Genomic DNA, 20,791 nt, shown 5'->3' with positions numbered 1-20,791 from the left:
ATGGAGAGCTTCCTAAGCAGTATCATGGACGAGGATGCCATCTCTGTTGACCTCATGGACGAGCAGTGCTATACCCGTGAAGGTATTTATGCCAACCTTTCTATCAGCCCTCTCTGTTATACGAGTTAAGATGAACATACTGATATGAAATTCTATGCATATGTAGGTTACGACGCTGATGACATGGACATTGATACACCGACACACTCATCCGGCGCGGAATCTATCGATCCTTTTGACTTTGTGTACTCGAACCTCCCAAACAGCACACACATTCTAAAGCAAGAACCGAACTGCGAACACTGCCATGCTAAGAAGTTTGAGCGTGAGACCGATGGTTTTTGTTGTCGAAACGGAACTATAAAGCTGGCTGAACCAGAGCCTATCCCGGAGCTAATGAGGTTATGGTCTAGCGCAGATGCAGACTCTCGACATTTTCGGGAGAGCATACGATTCTTCAACGGCCACTTCTCATTCACAACTCTTGGCGTCAGCCTAGACAACGACTGCACAAACATGAGGTCCAGGGTGTACACATTCCGAGCTCAAGGCAAGATGTACCACAACATGCATTCATTCGGGCCGAACTCTTGCCCGGAACATCTACAACTCTACTTCTACGACGATGATCCAAGTCTGGTACATCGCAAGGAAGCCACCAAAGACCTGGACCAAGAGGTCGTGCGGAAGGTAGTGGACATACTAAAAGGAAACCCCTACTCTGAGAAGTTCAGGAGTTTGGGCGCCCACAAGGACAACCTCCAGGACTACCATATAGAACTGAATACCGACAAGAAGCTAGACCAACGGAGATACAATTTACCGGTGTCATCCGAGGTGGCTGCGATCTGGGTCGAGGGAAGCGACCTGGCAAATAGGTTCAAGCGCAGCATTACCCTATACGGAAATAACAATGAGAGGCATAGTATACATGCCACCCAAGGATGCTATGACCCGCTCTCGTACCCCCTCTTCTTCCCCAAGGGGGAGCTCGGTTGGCATCCAAATCTCCCTAAACGTGATACGCCTTGGCACGTTGCGCAACTATCAAGAGAGAACCGCGGGGACGAAGGTTCGGTTGTTCAAGATAGTTCTGCAATTTTTTCTATCCTTTTTGTACTTCACCTAACCTTCTTTTAATTGTCACTCACGCAGATGGAGGTGCCAATATATGCGTCTCCGTAAGGGACTACTACTGTTACCGACTACAGACGCGTCCGGCTATATTCACCCATACTACATGGAGGGCGTCTCTTCCAACAGTTTGCGGTCGACATGTACATAAAGATTGAGGGTTGTAGGTTGAGTTGGTTCAGGGAGCACCAGCCAGAGATACGTGCCGATCTATATAAAGGCATTGTGGATAGCATCACGGCTGGAGAGACTCGCGCAAGCGCTATTGGGACAAGGATTGTTCTCCCGTGGAAGTTCCAAGGGTGCTTCCGAGACATGAAGCGCAGACATATGGACGCCATGGCGTTGGTGCAAACGTACGGCAAGCCTGACATCTTCCTGACGATGACCTGTAACCCAAATTGGCAGGAGATACAAGATGCACTGCTTCCAGGACAAACCCCACAAGACCGACCAGACATTGTGGTCCGAGTGTTTAGGTCCAAGCTGGAGACGATGAAAGAGATGTTGACCAAGAAGCATATCCTAGGCGTTGTGAAGGCCTACGTCTATGTGGTCGAGTTCCAGAAGAGGGGCCTCCCACACGCTCATTTTCTGTTGATCATGGATTCAAACTATAAGCTCATTGTGCCAGAGCAGTACGACCGCGTCATATCCGCCGAGCTCCCGGACAAGAATAAGTACCCGGAGCTATACGCCATAGTCGTGAAGCATATGATGCACGGCCCATGTGGTGTCCTCAAGCCAAACAACGTGTGCATGCAAGATGGGTCGTGCAAGTGTAGGTACCCGCGGGCGTTCAACGAGACCACCGTACAAGGGAAAGACTCATACCCCATTTATCGGAGACGGAAGGACGGCCGTTGTGCGAAGGTCCGAGGCCAGATGCTAGACAATAGATGGGTTGTGCCTTACAACCCATACCTCTTGCGGATGTTTGACTGCCACATCAACGTGGAGGTGTGCTCCAGCATAAAGGCCGTCAAGTACCTATATAAGTACGTATATAAGGGCCACGATCAAACTTCATTCAATATCGAGAAGCCCGATGCTGATGGTAACATAGACGAGATCAAGAGATTCGTTGATGCAAGGTGGGTTACTCCACCAGAGGCCATGTGGAGGATATTCGGCTTCAAGCTATGTGAAAACCACCCGTCGGTCCTACCGTTGCCGCTTCATCTCGAAAATATGCAAATGGTCACATTCAAAGCGGGAGATAACCTAAACAACGTCGCCGCCCGAGAGAACCCATCCATGCTGACGGAGTATTTCGTGGCTAACGAGAAGCACGCGTGGGCTCGGGATATTCTTTACAAAGATTTTCCGAGAAGTTTCACATGGCAAACAACAAAGTACTGGAAGTAAAGGGACAAGGGCCAACAAGTAGGTCGAATCGTATCAGCCCATCCTGCCGAGGGGGAAAGATACTTCCTAAGGGTGCTTCTAAATCACGTACCAGGCTCAAGGTCCTTCGAAGATCTCAAAACAGTGAACGGTGTGATATGTGATAGCTTTCGTGAAGCCGCTGAGAGGAGGGGTCTCATCGAGGCTGACAACACGCTCGACGAGTGCCTTACCGAGTCAGAGCAGTTCGCCATGCCAGCCTCACTTAGGAGGCTGTTCGCAACAATCTTGGTATTCTGCGAGCCTGGAGATGTGCGTGGCCTTTGGGATAGGCACCTTGAGGCGATGTCTGACGACTACCGGCGTAAACATACATGCCCAAAAGCAAGTGGAGCAGAAGGTGTTGCTTGATATCGGGGGCATCTTTGCGGTCCATGGGCAAAGACATAAAATCGTTCCCTCTACCAGACATCGACAAGACCTATGACAACACAGATGGAGAGGCCAGGGAGGTCATCGAGGAAACCAATATCCAAGTAGACAAGGAAGACGCTTCTCTAGCGACCTCACTAAACCACGAGCAGAAGCTTGCCTACGACGAAATACTAGCGGCAGTTGATGGCGGAAATGGGGGCGTATTCTTCGTGGATGGCCCAGGAGGCACAGGGAAGACCTACCTTTACAGGGCATTGCTCGCTAGGGTTCGAGGAGAGAGAAAGATCGCGTTGGCCACAGCGACGTCAGGAGTTGCCGCTTCAATCATGCCAGGAGGCAGGACAGCCCACTCGAGGTTCAAGATCCCACTAAACCTTGAAGAAGGAAAATCATGCAGCTTCACTAAGCAGAGTGGGACAGCCAAGCTCCTGAGAATGGCTTCACTCATTCTATGGGACGAGGCAACCATGACAAAACGGCAGGCAATTGAGGCGTTAGACGTAAGCATGCGAGACATCATGGAATGCCCATACCGACCTTTTGGGGGCAAGACTGTCGTGTTCGGTGGGGACTTCAGGCAGGTGCTTCCGGTAGTGAGGAAAGGGTCACGAGGTCAGATAATAGACGCAAGTCTACGGAGCTCGAAACTCTGGAAGGGCATGCGCCAGCTAAAGCTCGTCAAGAACATGAGGGCGCAAAACGACCGATGGTTCGCGGATTACCTCCTGAGGGTGGGTAACGGCACTGAGGAAACCGATGAGGACGGAAACATCCGGCTTCCCGAAGATATATGTGTGTCGTCTACAGGCAATGACGCGGCTGATATAAAGAATTTGATCGACCACGTGTTTCCTGCCCTAGACCACAACATGGAAAATCCGCATTACATGACTTCTCGAGCGATTCTCTCCACAAGGAACGACAGTGTCGATGGAATAAACATGCACATGATTGAGCGTTTTCATGGCGAGGAGACGATCTACTATAGCTTTGATAGCGCGGAGGACGATCCACACGGCTACTACCCTCAAGAGTTCCTGAATGACCTAACTCCTAATGGGCTTCCCCCGCACGCGCTTAAACTGAAGATAAATTGCCCAGTTATATTGTTGAGGAATATCGACCCAGCTAACGGGCTATGTAACGGCACGAGGTTTGTGGTTCGTGGGTTCCAGAGTAACGCCATCGACGCAGAGATCGTCGTGGGACAGCACGCAGGGGAGAGGGTGTTTCTTCCTCGGATACCTCTATGCCCATCCGACGACGACATGTTCCCATTTAGATTCAAGAGGAAGCAGTTCCCGATCAGGCTCAGTTTTGCCATGACGGTCAACAAGGCGCAAGGGCAGACCATCCCGACTGTGGGCGTGTACCTACCAGAGCCGGTATTCTCTCATGGCCAGCTGTATGTCGCGTTGTCCAGAGCCACCGCTAAAAGTAACATCAAGATCCTCGCCATCAAGGACAATGGAAAGGACAAGACAAATAATTCAAAGAAAAGAAAAAGAACCGAGTCCTTAGTGACGACCACATTGAACATAGTCTACAAGGAAGTTCTTAGCACTTGAACCCGCTAGACCAGATTCGAGCAGATTTAAAGTTATAATGGTTGTAAAAGTATTTGATATATGAGCATTTTAAAGTGTTTCTAAATACTATAATATTTGCGTTGTCATGCCACAGCTCCTTATCCCGCAACATTTTTGTTCTTAGTGTTCATTTACTTATGTTAAAAATGTCTCAGAAAATTATGTATCTAAAGAAGAAATATGATAAGTCAAAACAGGGAAAAATAGCAGATATAAAACACGACCCGGACGTTCGGAACCTGGCTACGCGCGAGGATCAAATCGTGAGCATCAATGTTCGATTGGAGATTCGCACTTAATATAGCAGCTAATCAATACGTTTTCTTTAACTTTTCTATACCAGTTAGATACTAGAGGAAATACGGCAAGTGTTAAGGCAAATGTCAGAGTAGTTAATGCTAGGAAACAAAATTTGACAAAATAGTACAGTGTCCTTTTATTCTACATAGGAGTTGCTGAACTGATTCTCAGCTTTGCACAGGAAGAAAAAGGTAGATCAAAATATCAGGCTGGATTACTCAAAGGGATTACTTGCAAAACAGTAGCATAATTAGCACATTACACATGCATGTAAACAAGTGATTATGATCTGACATTATTTCTTGAGACGGAAGCATACACAAAAGTTAAGAAAATGCCCAACAGACTAATTATAACTCTGAATATCAAACTGAGACCAACTGAAAATATGAAAGAACTAAATAAAAATGTTGCTAATCTACAGATTAATAAATACGCGCTGTTTCCTCACAATGGGATATATTGATTTTTCAGAGTTCATAAGGCACTTGCTAAGCTGCTGCTAGCTAATCAGATGCAAGCAGTATGCCATAAATCCAAGTATGAGAACGCAAATATCATGAGAAAGAAAAGGGATTGTAGGGGACGCGCGCATACAGACATATCTGACTGAGAGGAGAAACAGACTATCCATATACCTGGTCGCCCGGCGTTCCTGCTGCCGGCGGTCCTCGATTCCAATCCATGGCGTTCCTGTGGCCGCGCCCGGCGTTCCCGCGGCCGCCCCCGGCATTCGCGCCGCCGGAGTCCACGACGACGACGCTGAAGTGCTGATCCGTGTCGACCACGCTGTGCATCATGATTCGGGGAGAGGACCTCGAGCCAGTCACGCGACCGGTCGCCAGTCGTTCCCACGGCCGCGACAGGCGTTCCAGCCGCCGACGCCCACGACGACGACGTTGAAGCGCAGATCCGTCTCAACCCCGCGCAGGAGATGGAGGCAGAGGTCAATTCGTCCAGAATCTGCAAGAATCGACCTGGTCCGGCCGGCGATGGTCATTCTGACCGAAATCGGCCAGAATCGATGGATTCTGGGCCCGGAGGCGGTCAACCCGGGATCGGGCGGCACGGGCGCAGCAGGGGCGGTGGAGCGTCGATGCGGGCGGCGCGGCCACGACACGGGCTTGGGCGGTGCGGCACCGCACGGCCGCGGCCGAAATCGAGCTCGAGCGGCGAAGTGCGGGCTCGAGCGGCACGGAATGGGCGCTGCCGAAATCGAGCTCGAGCGGCACGGCACGGGCGCGGCCGAAATCGAGCTCGAGTCCCAAACGTTGAGGAGGAAGAGGTGAGGAAGGAGAGTTGGGGTCCGGCGCCATGGTGAGTTGCTTGGTGTGGGGAGGGAGAGTCTTCAGCTCAGCGGGGAGGACAGCTTTGTGAGACACAACTTGCAGTCGATCGAGTTAATGTAAAGGTAGCATGTTGTCAATACGTTACAGATACAGAATATATACGGATGGAAATACGTATACTGTTAGACACGCGTTGCTCTTTGATTGGACGCTTTTCATCCTCGGGTAGTCCCGGGTTCCGTTCGGTGTTTTCGATATAAAACATACCTTGTTTTCATTAAGCACATGTTCTACCCCCAAATCAAAACCATGTTCTTGGTACCAAAAGGGTAAGCAAATGTTGTTCAAGACTGCCTAAGTTGTGTCAGACACTCAGATTTTAGAACTTCAGATGCAACGGTTGAATTTAGTTTCAGCCCTTTAACCTTAGTTGAAAACATGTCCATTAGAGTGTCCTGGACAACAAATAAAAGTGTTTTGTTCAATCATATGGATAACATGCATGGAGACTAAATTGTACCGATGCAATTTTAACTACAAAAGCATCATACAATTCAAGTTGTACAGTACCAAAATTCGTAAATCAAGCTATATGGACAAACACTACAAGAATTGAAGGAGCAAAATTCGTGACTCACAGTATCCCAGACCAGTCGCATATGCTTTTCCCCTTCCAAAACCTGCTCCTTCCCCGCCTGGCACAACGAATCAGACAAACAGATGGCCGCAGTGAAGAGGACGGCAACGCGCTGCAGGGCCGGTGCTGGTGGCCGGAGCCGGGAGAGGAGCGCAGCTGCTCTGCCTCGTGGAAATGGTAACGGGATCGACCGGAGGCGGCCGTCGAAGCGCACGACATGGTGACGTCGAGGTCTGCAGTGAGTTGTCCGAGGATTCGCCGGAGTGGTCGATAAAGGAGGCTATGGAGGAAGGGACATGGAAGAGCACCAAGCCAAGATTGAGGACGGGCACCACAGTCGAAGCTGGAGCGGCCGCAGATCTTGAGCAGAAAAGGAGAGGAAATGGGAATGTGCATGGGTGAAGGGAAGGGAAGACGAAGGCCTTTTTTGGCCAATTCAGTGTTGACTGAATAAGTGTTTTACGATTTTATTTAGAATACCTAGGACAAGGCGTTTTTGCACTAATCAGCACATGCTCCTGGCTTATAAAATCCCGAAAAAAAATTATAGCACTTACATCTCGACATTATATGCTCGCAAAATCGTTTCATGAAAAACAACAATTTTTGTGTCATACGAAAAAAACACAAAATTTGGTGTTAAAAATACTCTTCATGAAACATTTGTTTATACTTTTTACAAAGGAGACAAGATAAATGCCGATTGTCCGTAAAACTTAGCGTGTGCAGATAGAGTGTCGATATATATGCGCAAAATTTTCATTCGAAGTTTTTTTTTATATTTTTTATATAAATAGCGATGGGAGGAGCATATGCACATGGTTCAAAGTGCATTTCCGTGTCGTGTAGGTTTTCTCAGACATTTGATTTTTTCCATGAGACATATAACTTCCATAATATTTATTTTGATATTTATTTCAAATATGTATATTTCTTTAACCATACTCTCTATATATCAAATAATATAAGGCATTTTTAAAAATTGATTCATGTTTTTGGGGCCATAATTTTTTGAAAACTGATTCATGTTTCATATATTTTAAAAAATTATGACAATTATGTAGTTAGTATGTAGGGATACTTTTGTAGATCACATACGTGACATTGACACTAAGTGGTTGTTTCCTGAAGAAACCAATTGGGCTTTACATCACAAAAGGATACATACATATGACAATATCTCATATATAAAGGTGCATTTTTATATGTATTTTATGTTATATAAAATAAATTTAATGACCCGTAGCAACGCACGGGCATTCAACTAGTACATCATGTACACACATTTGCATTGAGATTCTACAAAACTTTAAATATGACATAAGTATGAACCATATTATGATACTATGCATTGTGGAGGTAGTATCACAAACTAGTAGTGTATGATACTACGTACTACGTACTTCCCATTGTGACTAGTCTTAATCACTCTGACCTCGCCGTCTCGCCGTCTTACTATAGTACATACTACACCCCCACTCCGTCTCTCATACATCGCCCCACTCGTTTCCCACTCCGTCTCTCATACAGCGGCTGCGCCTGTAGATATCTTCGAGGATCTGGGCGATTTTGACCCGCTTTTTGGCGCTCGCCGTTTCAAGGTGAAGACCCCAATCTTAGCATGCATGTTGGACCAATTAGGAGTACAAAATTATGTTCTAAATGTTGCTCAAACTTTCCATACAACTAATATATAACTTATACTACGTAGGTTACACCATCGAAAAAGGTATGACCAGTTGAGAAATGGGAACAATAACTTGGAACCTTTCTTACTATCGAGTGGGATGTGTGATATTGGTGTGACCCTGCTTTTTTCTTCTTCTACATAATGGCTACATGATGGTTCTAGAAAGAAGTGTATGCTGTTGTGGTATCTCTTGACGCGAATCCCTCTAATCACAAGCGTTAGATTTTGGAAACCAACGGTTAGTACTGCTGTTACATGTCTAGTTCAAAACTGGTGCATTTTGTATGTTGTTGTAGTAGTCTAGTAGATAGATTCAGATGCATGGTCAGGAGTGCAAACATTTCGCAACTAGTTGATCCCTCATCTTATTGTCGGATGTCACATTTCGAGTTTGTAAAAAAATGTAAATTCAAATCATAGTCACGGGTTATGTTGTATCTTGCGCACATCTAAACATTTGTTTCAAAAAGTGACCATATGTGAGCTGTGGAAAAAAGAAAAGACCAAAGTGAATAATATTCCTTAACTATTCACATATCATTTGTCTTTTTTGTGCAAGCTAGAAATATTTTTTTTACATACTCATCTGTGACATGTGGAGCAATACACAACATAATATGTGTCCCAGTTTTGTTTTTCTTCATAATTTTTAAAAGTGCAGAAGTGTGATATCCGATAATAGGATGCGAGTGCAACTAGTTGCAAATGAGATGCTAATGCATGTTGATATGATACTACCTCTGTCCATAAATAGATGTATGTCTTTTGTCGTGGCCCCATCCTACTTCTGCATTTTCTTTACGGCCATTTTTGAGTAGTTGGGACCTGGACGTGATCGGACTAGTCGATACTCGATAGTAGTCGTAGTACTGTACAACTTCTGCATGTGGCGTCAGCCTCTAGAGTAGTAGTACTAGCTAACGGATAGATTATATCTGGAGAAACTGACATGGCCATTGATATGACAAGACTATACCCGAATTCAGACGCATTGTAGTGACTCCATCAATGTTCCGCTATGATGGTGTATTTTACTGCTACACCAGATTGTCGACGCAGAGGATTCCTTGGCTTCCGCGCAAGACCCTTCCCAAAGAAGGCATCTGCTCTGGCCCGTTGATTCTATGTGGACGGTTCCAGATTGCTTTATGTGTTTTTGTACAGTATCAGATACTAGGTTTTCCTTCCCTCCATATTAGGGGTTGTTTGGTTTAGGAGATAGGTTTATGGGGTGAGAGTATCCCCAACCACCTGGCTAGGGATAGCCAATTTTTGTTGTTTGGTTGTGTAGGAATTGAGTGTAGGACGAGAGGTGGGTAGTGGTATAGATTTTTTTTTGTTTGCTTGAAATGTTAGGGGTGGCTATAAGATGGTGAGATTATCTCTACACACATCAAATATACCACACCTCCTATTTTTATAGCCCAAAAAAATACATAACCGGTGGTATGTGAATTGATCTGGGTAGAAATATTACACAACCGTACAAATATTCAAATCCTATAGTCAAATCCTACATAACTCCTATAGTCAAATCCTACATAACTCCTATACAAATTGTACGAATCAAAGGATATGATTTTCCCCCTATATAGCTTGTTTGATTTGAAGAATTGAATCCTCCAAAATTTCTATGTATTGTTTTCTTATACTAGTACAACCCTATGGGATTTCTAATAAGAGGTTAGACCTCTTGGAAAAATTCATATGCATCTGTGACAACTATGCTATGCACTCTCAATCTATATAGAAATTTCCTTTGTCTTTCCTATGATACCATCACGCACCTAGCTCTACCAATTCCCGTAGATTTCTTTCCCGTAGGATTCAAGGAGGCATATGTCATAGCGATTCTCCATTATTCTATCATATGAATCTAACATGCACTCTCAGTTTGAGTGATGCAAAGTGGCCACTATAAGATTTATTTAGTCAGATTAATTGGTCATGCATACACTAGTTGTTTTCTATCTTTCCTACACATGTCAATTAGCGAAATTTATAAGTAAAATCCTAAAATTCAAATAAATTGCTGAAAATTGGAAATAATATTACAGTTGTAGCAAATTACTAAATCGATCCAGAAAATATGTACATGGCTTCAAGAATCTTTTTGCCGAACTGAGTAGTCCGTAAATGATGTCCTTGGAGTAGTTTGTGAGTTAAAGAACGTCCATTTCGTCAAACTGACAAGGCCTTTGATTTGACAAGAGAACACTAATATTTTGGACCTGAATCAGAGTGGTAAAGGCGTACAGCTCGATCAATGCAATGGTATGATGGCTATGCAGCTATACCTACATAGGAGTAGACTACTAGTAGACTTTGGGACACAGAGATTTGGCTTCCGCGGCCGACCCCGAACAAGATTCTTTTACATTGCCCATCTTTTCACTGACATTGAATCGCTGAAACTTGGGGTCCGCTTGTGGCAGGACCAGCCTGTCAATGGCCCAAAGTCTTATGTGCTCCCGCCCTTTGATTTTGGATGGACGGACAAGATTGCCCAGTCCCATCCCTGTCCTGTTCGTTCCAGTTTTCATCCTCCTCCCCGGGGAACCCTCCCCGGAGAGCTCTACACCGACCCCTTCTATCCCCACCTGCTTGTCCCTTCCTTCTTCCTCCAGCGATTCATCCATCGTTCAACAAGTTGTCTAAGAAGAACATGAAGAAGTGTAAGAAGAGGAAGGAGGCGTTGTTGTCTGAGACTAAATCCGCGGTGAAATCCATCCCGCTGAAAGTCCTGCAAACTCCGACTTTGAAAGTGTACCAGCGGCGCCGGCGGACAGGCATGTCTGCGCTTCCATCGCAAGCTCAGTCTACGCTTCCATCGCAAGCTCAGTATGCGCTTCCATCGCAAGCTCAGTCTGCTTGGGCTTGTTGGGTCAGGGCAGAGTAATCCAGCAAGAGTCCTGGTAGGTTTTTATCGCCATGTGCTTTCTTTGCCCCCATGAACGCAGATTACAGCAAGGCAAACAGATCCAACTATTTTTTTTACCCGGGAGAACCAGCTATTTGACCGTCTTTCTTCCAGGGCCGCCCGTTCAAGTGTCGCCCTTCCTACCGATGCCGAGAAATCGACCGTGTTTTGCCAAGATGGTGGGTACGTAGCTCCCCGGTATGTTTCCATCGCCATGCCGAAGTTTCTCTGCCTTCTGGCTGGCTAGCGGATCAAACAATTTAACCGTCTTTCTTCCATGGCGGCTGGTTTCAGCGCCATTCCTACCCAAGTTGAGAAATCGCTTGTTTCTCGCCAACCTGGTGGGTACGAAGCTCCTGGGTATGTTTCCATCGCCATGCCGGATTTTTGTTGAGTCCTTGCTGGCAGGCGGTGCCAACTAAACCGGCTATCATCTTCCAGGGCCGACGGTTCCAGGCTCGTGCTTCTACCGCAGGATCCACTTCGTACTTAGCTATCGAGGACCCGTTGTTTGATGAGCACTTGTTAGCTCTCAAGAGCATTAATAATGTATGCACTATAATATACGAAGTATATCCATTGCTTTTTTTTCTTCCTCTTCATCTCCGTACTACATGAGGGCTTCTTTAATTCGTAGGACTTCTATAAGAATTGTGTAGCATTTAGATCCTATGGGTTCTTCCCTACATTAGTTGTTTGATTTATAGAAATATATCCTATGTTTGTTCCTTTTTTCGAAATGGGGGACATATCACAGCCTCTGCATCAAAATGATGTATATGGCTGCTTTATTGCTTTCTTCAGTTCATACACAAATTATGACAACTTCTCACGGATCAGCTAGAGTCGACACAAAGATCCACCAACGAAACATAGAAAACAGCAGGTGCCAAAAAGGCAAAAACACATCAGTAAGTAATTCTATGAGGAAAGCGCCGACCACCACGGCTGTAAAAATCCCGTGCGTTTGTCTCTAGTCGGTTGCACCCGGACTCACGATATCCTGCTGATCCTCGGGCTGGAGATAAGAAACATACGGATCTAGTGAATAATCATAGGGATAACCTGCAAGAAGGGATGAGATTTGGGTTTATTAAACACGACTTCATTTTGTACATTCCAAAATAGCCCATAAAATAGTGCATACACCCTCTCTAATGTATACAAAATCCTATGCTTTTCCTAATCTTATGATTTTCATATCATGTGAATGAAAAAGGATCCCTAATTCATTACTGGTGAATTTTTCCATGCAGGAAGGGATTATGAGATTAAAGGGCCACAACACCACCCTTCAGAACAGAAACCTCAAACTCTTGCATAGGTTTGGTATCCTGAATGCAGAATCAGAGACGAATGCTCAGTCTCCGGGAGAGGAGCAGCCAGTGCACGTGTGTGCATCTTCGGCCGTGTATGTTTCCATTGCCGTGCCGCAGTTTCATCGCCTCCTTGCTGGCTGCCAGATCCAACTACTTAACTGTCTTTCTTCCAGGGATGGCGGTTCCATAGTTGAAGAGGTTCCTATGGACAAGGACTTTGCAGCTCTCAGGCATATTGAAGAGGTTGGCACTCCATTTGTTTATTTCTCCCCCCTCATCTGCACTCTGCATACTTCATTGCTGTTGAATTTGCAATGCAGGATGTGATAACACGATTCTCCGCGAAACTGGACCAGATCAAGGGCCACAACACCATCCTTCATAAGAAAATCCGCCACCTCGTGGGCAGGGGCATTTTAAATCGTGCCATATCGGCGGAGAATGCCCGTTCCGAGCAATCTTCTTTTGATAAACGGTACTCAGACGTTCTCGCGGAGTGTAAGAAGTTGAAGAAGGAAGTCGAGGAACTACGCGCCCAGCCACCGATGAGTGTGGTCACTGACAAGGCTGGTCAGTGTGATTGCAACTGTGACTGTGAAAGTTTTCAACAGGAAGTGGAGTTGCATGCTGAACATGCGCAATATTTCGAGACGAAGTACTTGAAAGTTCGCACAGAGTGCGATAAGTTGAAGAAGGAAGTCGAGTGTCTCCGCTCCCAGCAGCCAACTATTGCGACATCAGGAGACCAGGGTATGCTAATTGCAGCCAGAATTTTGGAATCGATGAAAAGTTGAATTTGGCTTTGTTGTGCAATATAGCAAGACCTGTTTCTCCTCTGCCTTCGTCTTTTGGCATAATTGCTTTGTCTTCAGTATTGACTCCTGAATGATTCGTATATTTCTGACGGTTTCTGAATTATGTACAACTTTTGTAATATTGGTCAAACTAGTTTTGACCAGGGTTTGTGTAGGGTGGTTGAATTTTTTTGGTTGGTCCAAATGTGATGTATCATCACACCACCATGTGCCCCGCCACCCCCAGGTTTTGGTAATGCCATTCTGATACATGCTTCATAGAAGCAATATACATTTTTTCCGTTAGGGCATGACAATTTTGAAAAATTCAAACAAAAATGGGAAGAGAGAATGGTAACATCATTTTCCATGTGATGCCCCTGTGCCAAATTTTGGTTCATTTTAAGAATGTAAGGTGACAAATTACTCGAGGAAGCTAGTTGGAGTAGACGGGCATGACCGGATTGGCATAGGGGATTTATTTTTTGAAGGATGTTATTTTTCATGGACAATATCTGACACAAACAATAAAATGTTAAGGTCTCATATTATTCTGAATGATTGTGAATTACTTATGACGTTTGGAAGTATTGGTATACGTGAGAATCGAGTACATGCACGACTTCACGCGTCCACAACTAATCAGCCTCATCGTCTGTCGCGTCCACAACTAATGCCATTCTGATACAGAGAGTCAGAGGCTATAAAATAATCGGCCTCATCGTCTCTCGCGAGCTCGTCCTCTCCCCTCCCATCAACTCACCGCACCTCTGAGGCATCGACTTCCTCGTTTCCAACCGCAGCAGCATGAAGACAGGTCTTGCGTACGAGGCGGAGCAATCGGCGGCCTCTCGCGCAGAGGATGCCTCTGCGGTAGTGGCCGTCGCGGCGGGTGAGGCTTCACCGGGCACCCAGGCCGCTCGTCTCCTCTGCTTGTCTGATTCTTCGACCTCTGTCGAAACGGGCGTCCTGGCCGTCGAGGAGAAGGTGGATAGCAACGCCGTTGCTCCCGCCGAAGATCCGCAAGGCGTTGCAGGCCACCACGGCGAGGTCTTCCTAGACCCGGTCTTTGGACGCGGACCTCGACCCCTTCGACGATTTCGGCCCAAACGTTCAGATTCCGGGAGGATGTCGAGGGTGACGACGAGGAGGTACTGCTCTTTTACCGAAACTGTCCCGATCCTTTTTGTGTCATATTACTGTTCGCGTGGTTTGCACGAACCTGGTTCTTGATTGATTTGATCCCCTACCTTGTTCTTGTAGACGTACTTGATTCTACGGTTCGTACGGTCAGATTCTAGTTTAATTTCGACTAATCTACCATGTAGTTGGCTTGATTTGTCATATAATTAATTTATGTGTTCATACTTAGTGGACTTGCAATTGTTGTGGCTTATGTTCATTGCTGTTCATAGGGTTTTCTCGTGATTTAGTATGATTTCTTCTGCCATTTACTTGTTCTACACATTTAATTTTAGGGTTTCTAAGGTTTGCTTATGATAGTGCAGTATTTACTCGATCTTTCATTAAGCACCTGATTATTATGTACTTTATAATTCACAGGAATATTCTGATGACATGGACGACAACAAGGAGCGCAGGGACCAGAAGAGCCGCTACGTTCTGAAGCGGCTGAAGGGTGGTGAAATTCGTTTCCGCATGCGCGGTGAGCTATTTTGCCCATTCTGTGGCAAAATCCTCCAGAAGGACATCCGCAGCCTGATCTAGCATGCGACGGGTGTAGGCCTAAGTACATCGGGGAAGCACCGCCCTGCAACCAAGGCCAAGCACGCAGCATATGGCCTCTTCCTCCAGAATTACGTCTTGCCTGGCTTGTTCCCAGTCAACGCCCCCTGCTGCTGGCCCTCATGCTCCTGGTCCTGTTTAAAGTTCATATGTGTAATCTTATTCCCTTTGGAAGTTCAGTATTAAACTCTACTAGTACAACCGTGGTGGTCTTGTGATGGTAGTACTCTTTTGATGCATTTGTGATGTAGTAGTACGAAGTACTAGTATTTTTTTTTTGAAATGGTATAGTACTATCTAAGAAAAGTACTCCCTTCGATTCACATTCATTTTACACCAAGAAATAAGGATCGAAGTGAGGGAGTAAATTAAACATGGCATCTCGTGCATGAAGCTTGACATATCGATCAGGTTGGATAGAATGGCAATACAATACTGCTCATTAGGCAAATGCATGCCATCTAAAGAAGTCTATACTGACATAAAAAAAAAGACTACATTGGGGATTAGAGTCAATTGGGGCATCTACAATACAGAAAATCTTGCTTGTAGCTGATTTTGGCTAAGAGGGTTTTACTCACATTACACGTGCCACTTTCCTTGTCTGCAAAACAAGTTCCAATAAAGGAAGAGGAAAGAAAAGGACATTGTGGGCGAGATTGAACACCTTTTTTATGTGTTAAGCTGAGGCCTCGTTTAGCTGAGGATTTCGACTTAGGCCTAACAGCTCAGCACACCCACAAATAAATCTCCTTGCGCGCAGCACTGTCAGCAAAAATAACAAAATTAGCACGCAAGATTAAGAACGAAGTGAATTTAATTAACTTGGTTAGCTTTTCAAGCAATATATTCAGAGAAAGAGCACACATGTTCGGCTTGAAATAATCGTAAGAGAAGAACAATAAATCTAAGGCACCCCACTTCATCGGAAGAAGGGGTGCGACAACGCATGGATTCATACCTTGAGTCGACGCTGGCTCGTAGAAGGGCGGCCGCGCCTCGAGGATGCCGGCGACGTCTCCACCTCGGTATCACATGTGACTGCTTCTCGACGGGCGGTGCGCCGCGCCATGTAGAAGATCTATCAAAAGAGGAGAGCCCGATGACGCTACTGACGCCTCAACCTTGATAGCACCGGCCTGTTGCTCCGCACTGAGATGCGCCACATGCAAGATTTAGCGGATGCGCCAATTTTAGAGATATGTCATGATCGTTGTAACAAATTTCACCGTGATGATGATTTGATCCTGCACTCGGCCTTGAACACAAGTACTAGTACAGTCTCACAATTTTTTTATCATTATACTTTGCGAGATTTAGCGGATGCGCCAATTTTAGAGATATGTCATGATCGTTGTAGCAATTTCAACGTGATGATGATTTGATCCTGCACTCGGCCTTGAACATAAGTACTAGTACATTCTCACAATTTTTTTATCATTATACTTTGCGAGATTTAGCGGATGCGCCAAATTCAGAGATAGATCATGATCATGGTAACACACTTTTCAATGTAATGATGATTTGATGTTGCACTCGACCTTGAACATAAGTCCTAGTACGGTCTCACAAATTTTTTATCATTATACTTTGCAAGTTTTAGCGGATGCGCCCATTTTCAGAGGTAGATCATGATCATGGTAACAAATTTTAAACGTGATGATGATTTGATGTTGCACTCGACCTTGAACAGAAGTACTACTACTGTCTCACAATTTCTTTATCATTATACTTTGCCAGATTTAGCGGATGCGCCAAATTTAGAGATAGATCATGATCATGGTAACAAATTTTCAACGTGATGATGATTTGATGTTGCACTCGGGCTTGAACATAAGTACTAGTACGGTCACTCAAAATTTTAGCATTATACTTTGCAACGGATGCACCAATTTCAGGTGCATGTCACCAGATCTGTGTCCGATGATGATCATGGTAGTAACCGATGTTCAACTTGATGATGATTTCATTTTACAGTCGGCCTTGAACAGAGGTACTAGTACGGTCTCACAATTTTTTATCATTATACTTGGACCTTAGCGAAATTCCAAATCTCATAGCGGCAAAACTTCCCGCCCACAAAATACAAAAATTTCACACGCTTCCAAATTCCGATTCTACCCCTGTGGAGATGATAGCAAAGTCGGTTGGTGGGGGGGGTCTGGCCGTCATTTTTTGGATCACCACCTCCCTAGCCCCGGATACCCTCCCAAAAAAATTCATTTCCCTCAGTCTCTCATCTGAGACCACCCACCGGAACTTCTCAAGTCCCTCTCTCTACCACCTCCACGACCACCGCACCGGAACATCCCCGCCGGACTTCCCTGGCCTACCCGAGCCCTCGCGATCCTCGTCATCCGGCTGCCTGCCGGAGCCGCTTCATCGACGCCGTCATCAACCGGACTGGATCATCCCCGCCGAACCTCGAAACCATATGCTCATCCAGCAGTCTACCGCAGTCGCTTCAGCTGCGGTATCGTCCACCCCACCGGAGCCGCTTCGCCGGATCCATCGTCCACCGCATCGGATCTTGCTCACCGACACCGCTGTGCATGAACCGGATCTGCTTCACCCGCGCCGTGCATGATCTAAACTCTTCTACTGTCGCTTTTCTATTGCTTGCCTGCAAGTTCTTGTTTAATCTTGGGGGAACCTGTTTGTGCTAACGATGCGGCGTTACATTTTTGCAGATGAGATGAGTAATCATGAAGTGTAATGGCCATCTCTCCAACCCCAAGTAGCACATGTAGCGTACTTCATCACCGGATCTATCAACCCCAGGAAGATCTGCTGTGACTCCCACAGAGTGCTTCTCCTAATGTAAGTCCCTTGTTTTAGCGCCATGTTCTGGGTTCAGATGCTTGTTTGTCTGAAGCTCTTTTAGTTCATTCCTAGCTTTGACCGTAACACGTTGCTATTTTCTACTTCATTGCTAACTTTAAGCGATTGAACATTTTGGTTTGCATTCCCTGCTCTGTAGATGTAGCCATCATAACTTCTATCTTGCTCAGTCTTTGTTACAAAAATTATAGGTATTATAGTAACATCCTGCTATTATTTAGTTCACGGCCAATTTTAAGTAATTGCACATGTTGGTTCGCATTCCCTGCTCTATAGCTTTTGGCATCGTAACTTCTATATTTGGTTTACATTCCCTGCTCTGTAGATCTAGCCATCATAACTTTATCTTACTCAGTCGTTGTTACAAAAATTATGGCCTGCTACTATGTTGTTTGTGCCAATTTTTTACTCCATGAACATGTTGGCTTGCATTCCCTGTACTACAGGTGATGCCATTGTTTTGTATCTAGTTCATTGTAAGCTAACAAAGTAAGGACTTAGTTTGGCATGCTATCACTCTGCTATCTAGCCTGTAGTACAAATAAACTTGTCATACTACTAGATAATAATTTTGCGTGCCATCTTGTTCTTCAAAAGCTGCATTATTGACTTGTTTCTCTGACTTGGCATGACGCTCACATATGGAAAGCTGAACATATTGGTTTGCATTCCCTCTTATACAAGTTCACAGGTGATTCCACTATATTCTGTATCTGGTCCATCCTAAGCTCCGGCATTAACTATCCTCTATGTGTTGCTCATTACAAGTTTATATCCCGAAACATCTTGATTTGCATCCCCTTCACTATAAGTTCAGGAGTATTATTTAGTTCATGGCCAAAATGAAGTAATTGCACTTGGCACATGTTGGTTCACATTCCCTCCTCTTTAGCTTTTGCCATCGTAACTTCTATTTTTGGTTTACATTCCCTGCTCTGTAGATGTAGCCATCATAACTTCATCTTGCTCGATCGTTGTTACAAAATTTATAGCTTTGCTACTATGTTGTTCATGCCAATTTTGTACTGCTGAACATGTTGGTTTGCATGGGACTCGACGGTAGTAAGTCTATTTGTTTCATTCTAATATGCTCGTTATATTGGCTGTTGGTATGCGGCATGCACTCTTTGTTTGCTTATTGTGCGCATTACAATGATCTTGTTATAACGACGAAATGATGAGTTCCAAATTCTTTGGCAAACAATATTGCAGTGTCTTTGCGTTTCCATTGTTGCTGTCTTAACTTGTAATGTCTTTGTTTCAGATATAGGTGCTGCATGGACAACTTAAAAGATTGCTGGATCGCTTCATTGTATTATAGGTTTAATTACCATTCAATTTCTCTGGGTTCTGTAATATTTTTTCAAAGCCTTACGGTGATGTAATATTTAGTTAGTTTTTATAGTTCTTTCGCGCATTTTTTCTTTGGTGCTTGTGGTAAGTGAGGCTATCCGACAGAAATCAATGCTGCGTAAATATTCTCAGTATCTAAATCACGAATTCCCATCCCTTAAACGGCCCAATTAAGCGAAATCACATATGTGCCGGCTCGCAAAATCCTAAAGCGCCTATTACGCCGGCATATAAACATCAACTAAACGGGCTGGCCCACTTACTTATTGGGCCAGCCCACTTGATTTACTGTGGACCCCACACTCTAAGTGGGCCGGCCCACTTGCTTTAAGGTGGACCCCACCCACTACTGGGCCGGCCCACTAACTAGTTGGGCCAGCCCAATTGCTTTTGTGGTGGACCCCACATACTAAATGGGCCAGCCCTTTAAGACGAAAGTGGGACCCACCTGTGTTTTGGCCCGGCCCACTATCTTGTTGGGCCGGCCCACTTGCTATATGGTGGACCCCACATACTAAACGGGCCGGCCTTTTAAGAGGAAAGTGGGACCCACCTGTGTTTTTGGCCCGGCCCACTAGCGTGTTGGGCCAGCCCACTTGCTATATGGTGGACCCCACATACTAAATGGGCCGGCCCTTTAACAGGAAAGTGGGACCCACCTGTGTTTTTGGCCCGGCACACTATCTTGTTGGGCCGGCCCACTTGCTATATGGTGGACCCCACATACTAAATGGGCCAGCCCTTTAACTGGAAAGTGGGACCCACCTGTGTTTTTAGCCGACCCACTATCTTGTTGGGCGGCCCACTTGCTATATGGTGGAACCCACATACTAAATGGGCCGGCCCTTTAGCTGGATCGTGGGCCCCAGCTGGGTTTTTGGCCCGGCCCTCTATCTTGTTGGGCGGCCCTCTTGCTATATGGTGGACCCCACATACTAAATGGGCAGGCCCTTTAACAGGAAAGTGGGACCCACCTGTGATTTTGGCCCGGCCCACTTGCTTGTTGGGCCGGCCCAGTTGATATAATGTGGACCCCACGTACTAAATGGGCGGCCCGATAGCGGAAAGTGGGACCCACATGCTAATTGGGCGGCCCAATAATTTTTGGGCCGACCCACTTGCTTTAAGGCGGACCCACTTGTTAAATGGGCGGCCCGATAACGAGGAAAGTGGGTCCCACATGTCTTGTGGGCCGGCCCTTTTGCCCGTTGGACCAGGTCAAACGAGTGCATTCGGCCGGCCCACATGCTTAGTGGGCCGGCCCATTAAAGTTTTGACCGATCAACTTTAGAGGTTAGGCCCGGCCCACGTAACTAATGGACCAGCCCAGCTATATAGTTGACCGGTCAAACTAAGTCATTGGCCTTTGGCCCGTAAACTTAATGGGCCGGCCCGCT

General features: G+C 45.7%; 3 protein-coding genes across 3 annotated transcripts; all 3 read left to right on the top strand.

The window, feature by feature from the left end:
- LOC127328808 (uncharacterized) lies at positions 1-1,140 on the top strand. The gene is made up of 2 exons (XM_071825448.1): positions 1-82; positions 167-1,140. The coding sequence occupies exons 1-2, from the start codon at positions 1-3 to the stop codon at positions 1,138-1,140; spliced, it is 1,056 nt and encodes a 351-aa protein (XP_071681549.1).
- A 135-nt stretch (positions 1,141-1,275) lies between these two features.
- On the top strand, positions 1,276-2,892 carry LOC139835586 (uncharacterized). The gene is made up of 2 exons (XM_071825447.1): positions 1,276-2,467; positions 2,597-2,892. Exons 1-2 carry the CDS (start codon positions 1,276-1,278, stop codon positions 2,890-2,892), a joined length of 1,488 nt encoding a protein of 495 aa, XP_071681548.1.
- A 23-nt stretch (positions 2,893-2,915) lies between these two features.
- Positions 2,916-4,484, top strand: LOC139835585 (uncharacterized). The gene has a single exon (XM_071825446.1). The coding sequence runs from the start codon at positions 2,916-2,918 to the stop codon at positions 4,482-4,484; it is 1,569 nt and encodes a 522-aa protein (XP_071681547.1).
- Positions 4,485-20,791: the final 16,307 nt, after the last annotated feature.

Source organism: Lolium perenne, chromosome 2 (assembly GCF_019359855.2).
Source record: "Lolium perenne isolate Kyuss_39 chromosome 2, Kyuss_2.0, whole genome shotgun sequence".
Classification (NCBI taxonomy): domain Eukaryota; kingdom Viridiplantae; phylum Streptophyta; class Magnoliopsida; order Poales; family Poaceae; genus Lolium; species Lolium perenne.
This window is presented reverse-complemented; position numbering and strand designations above follow the sequence as displayed.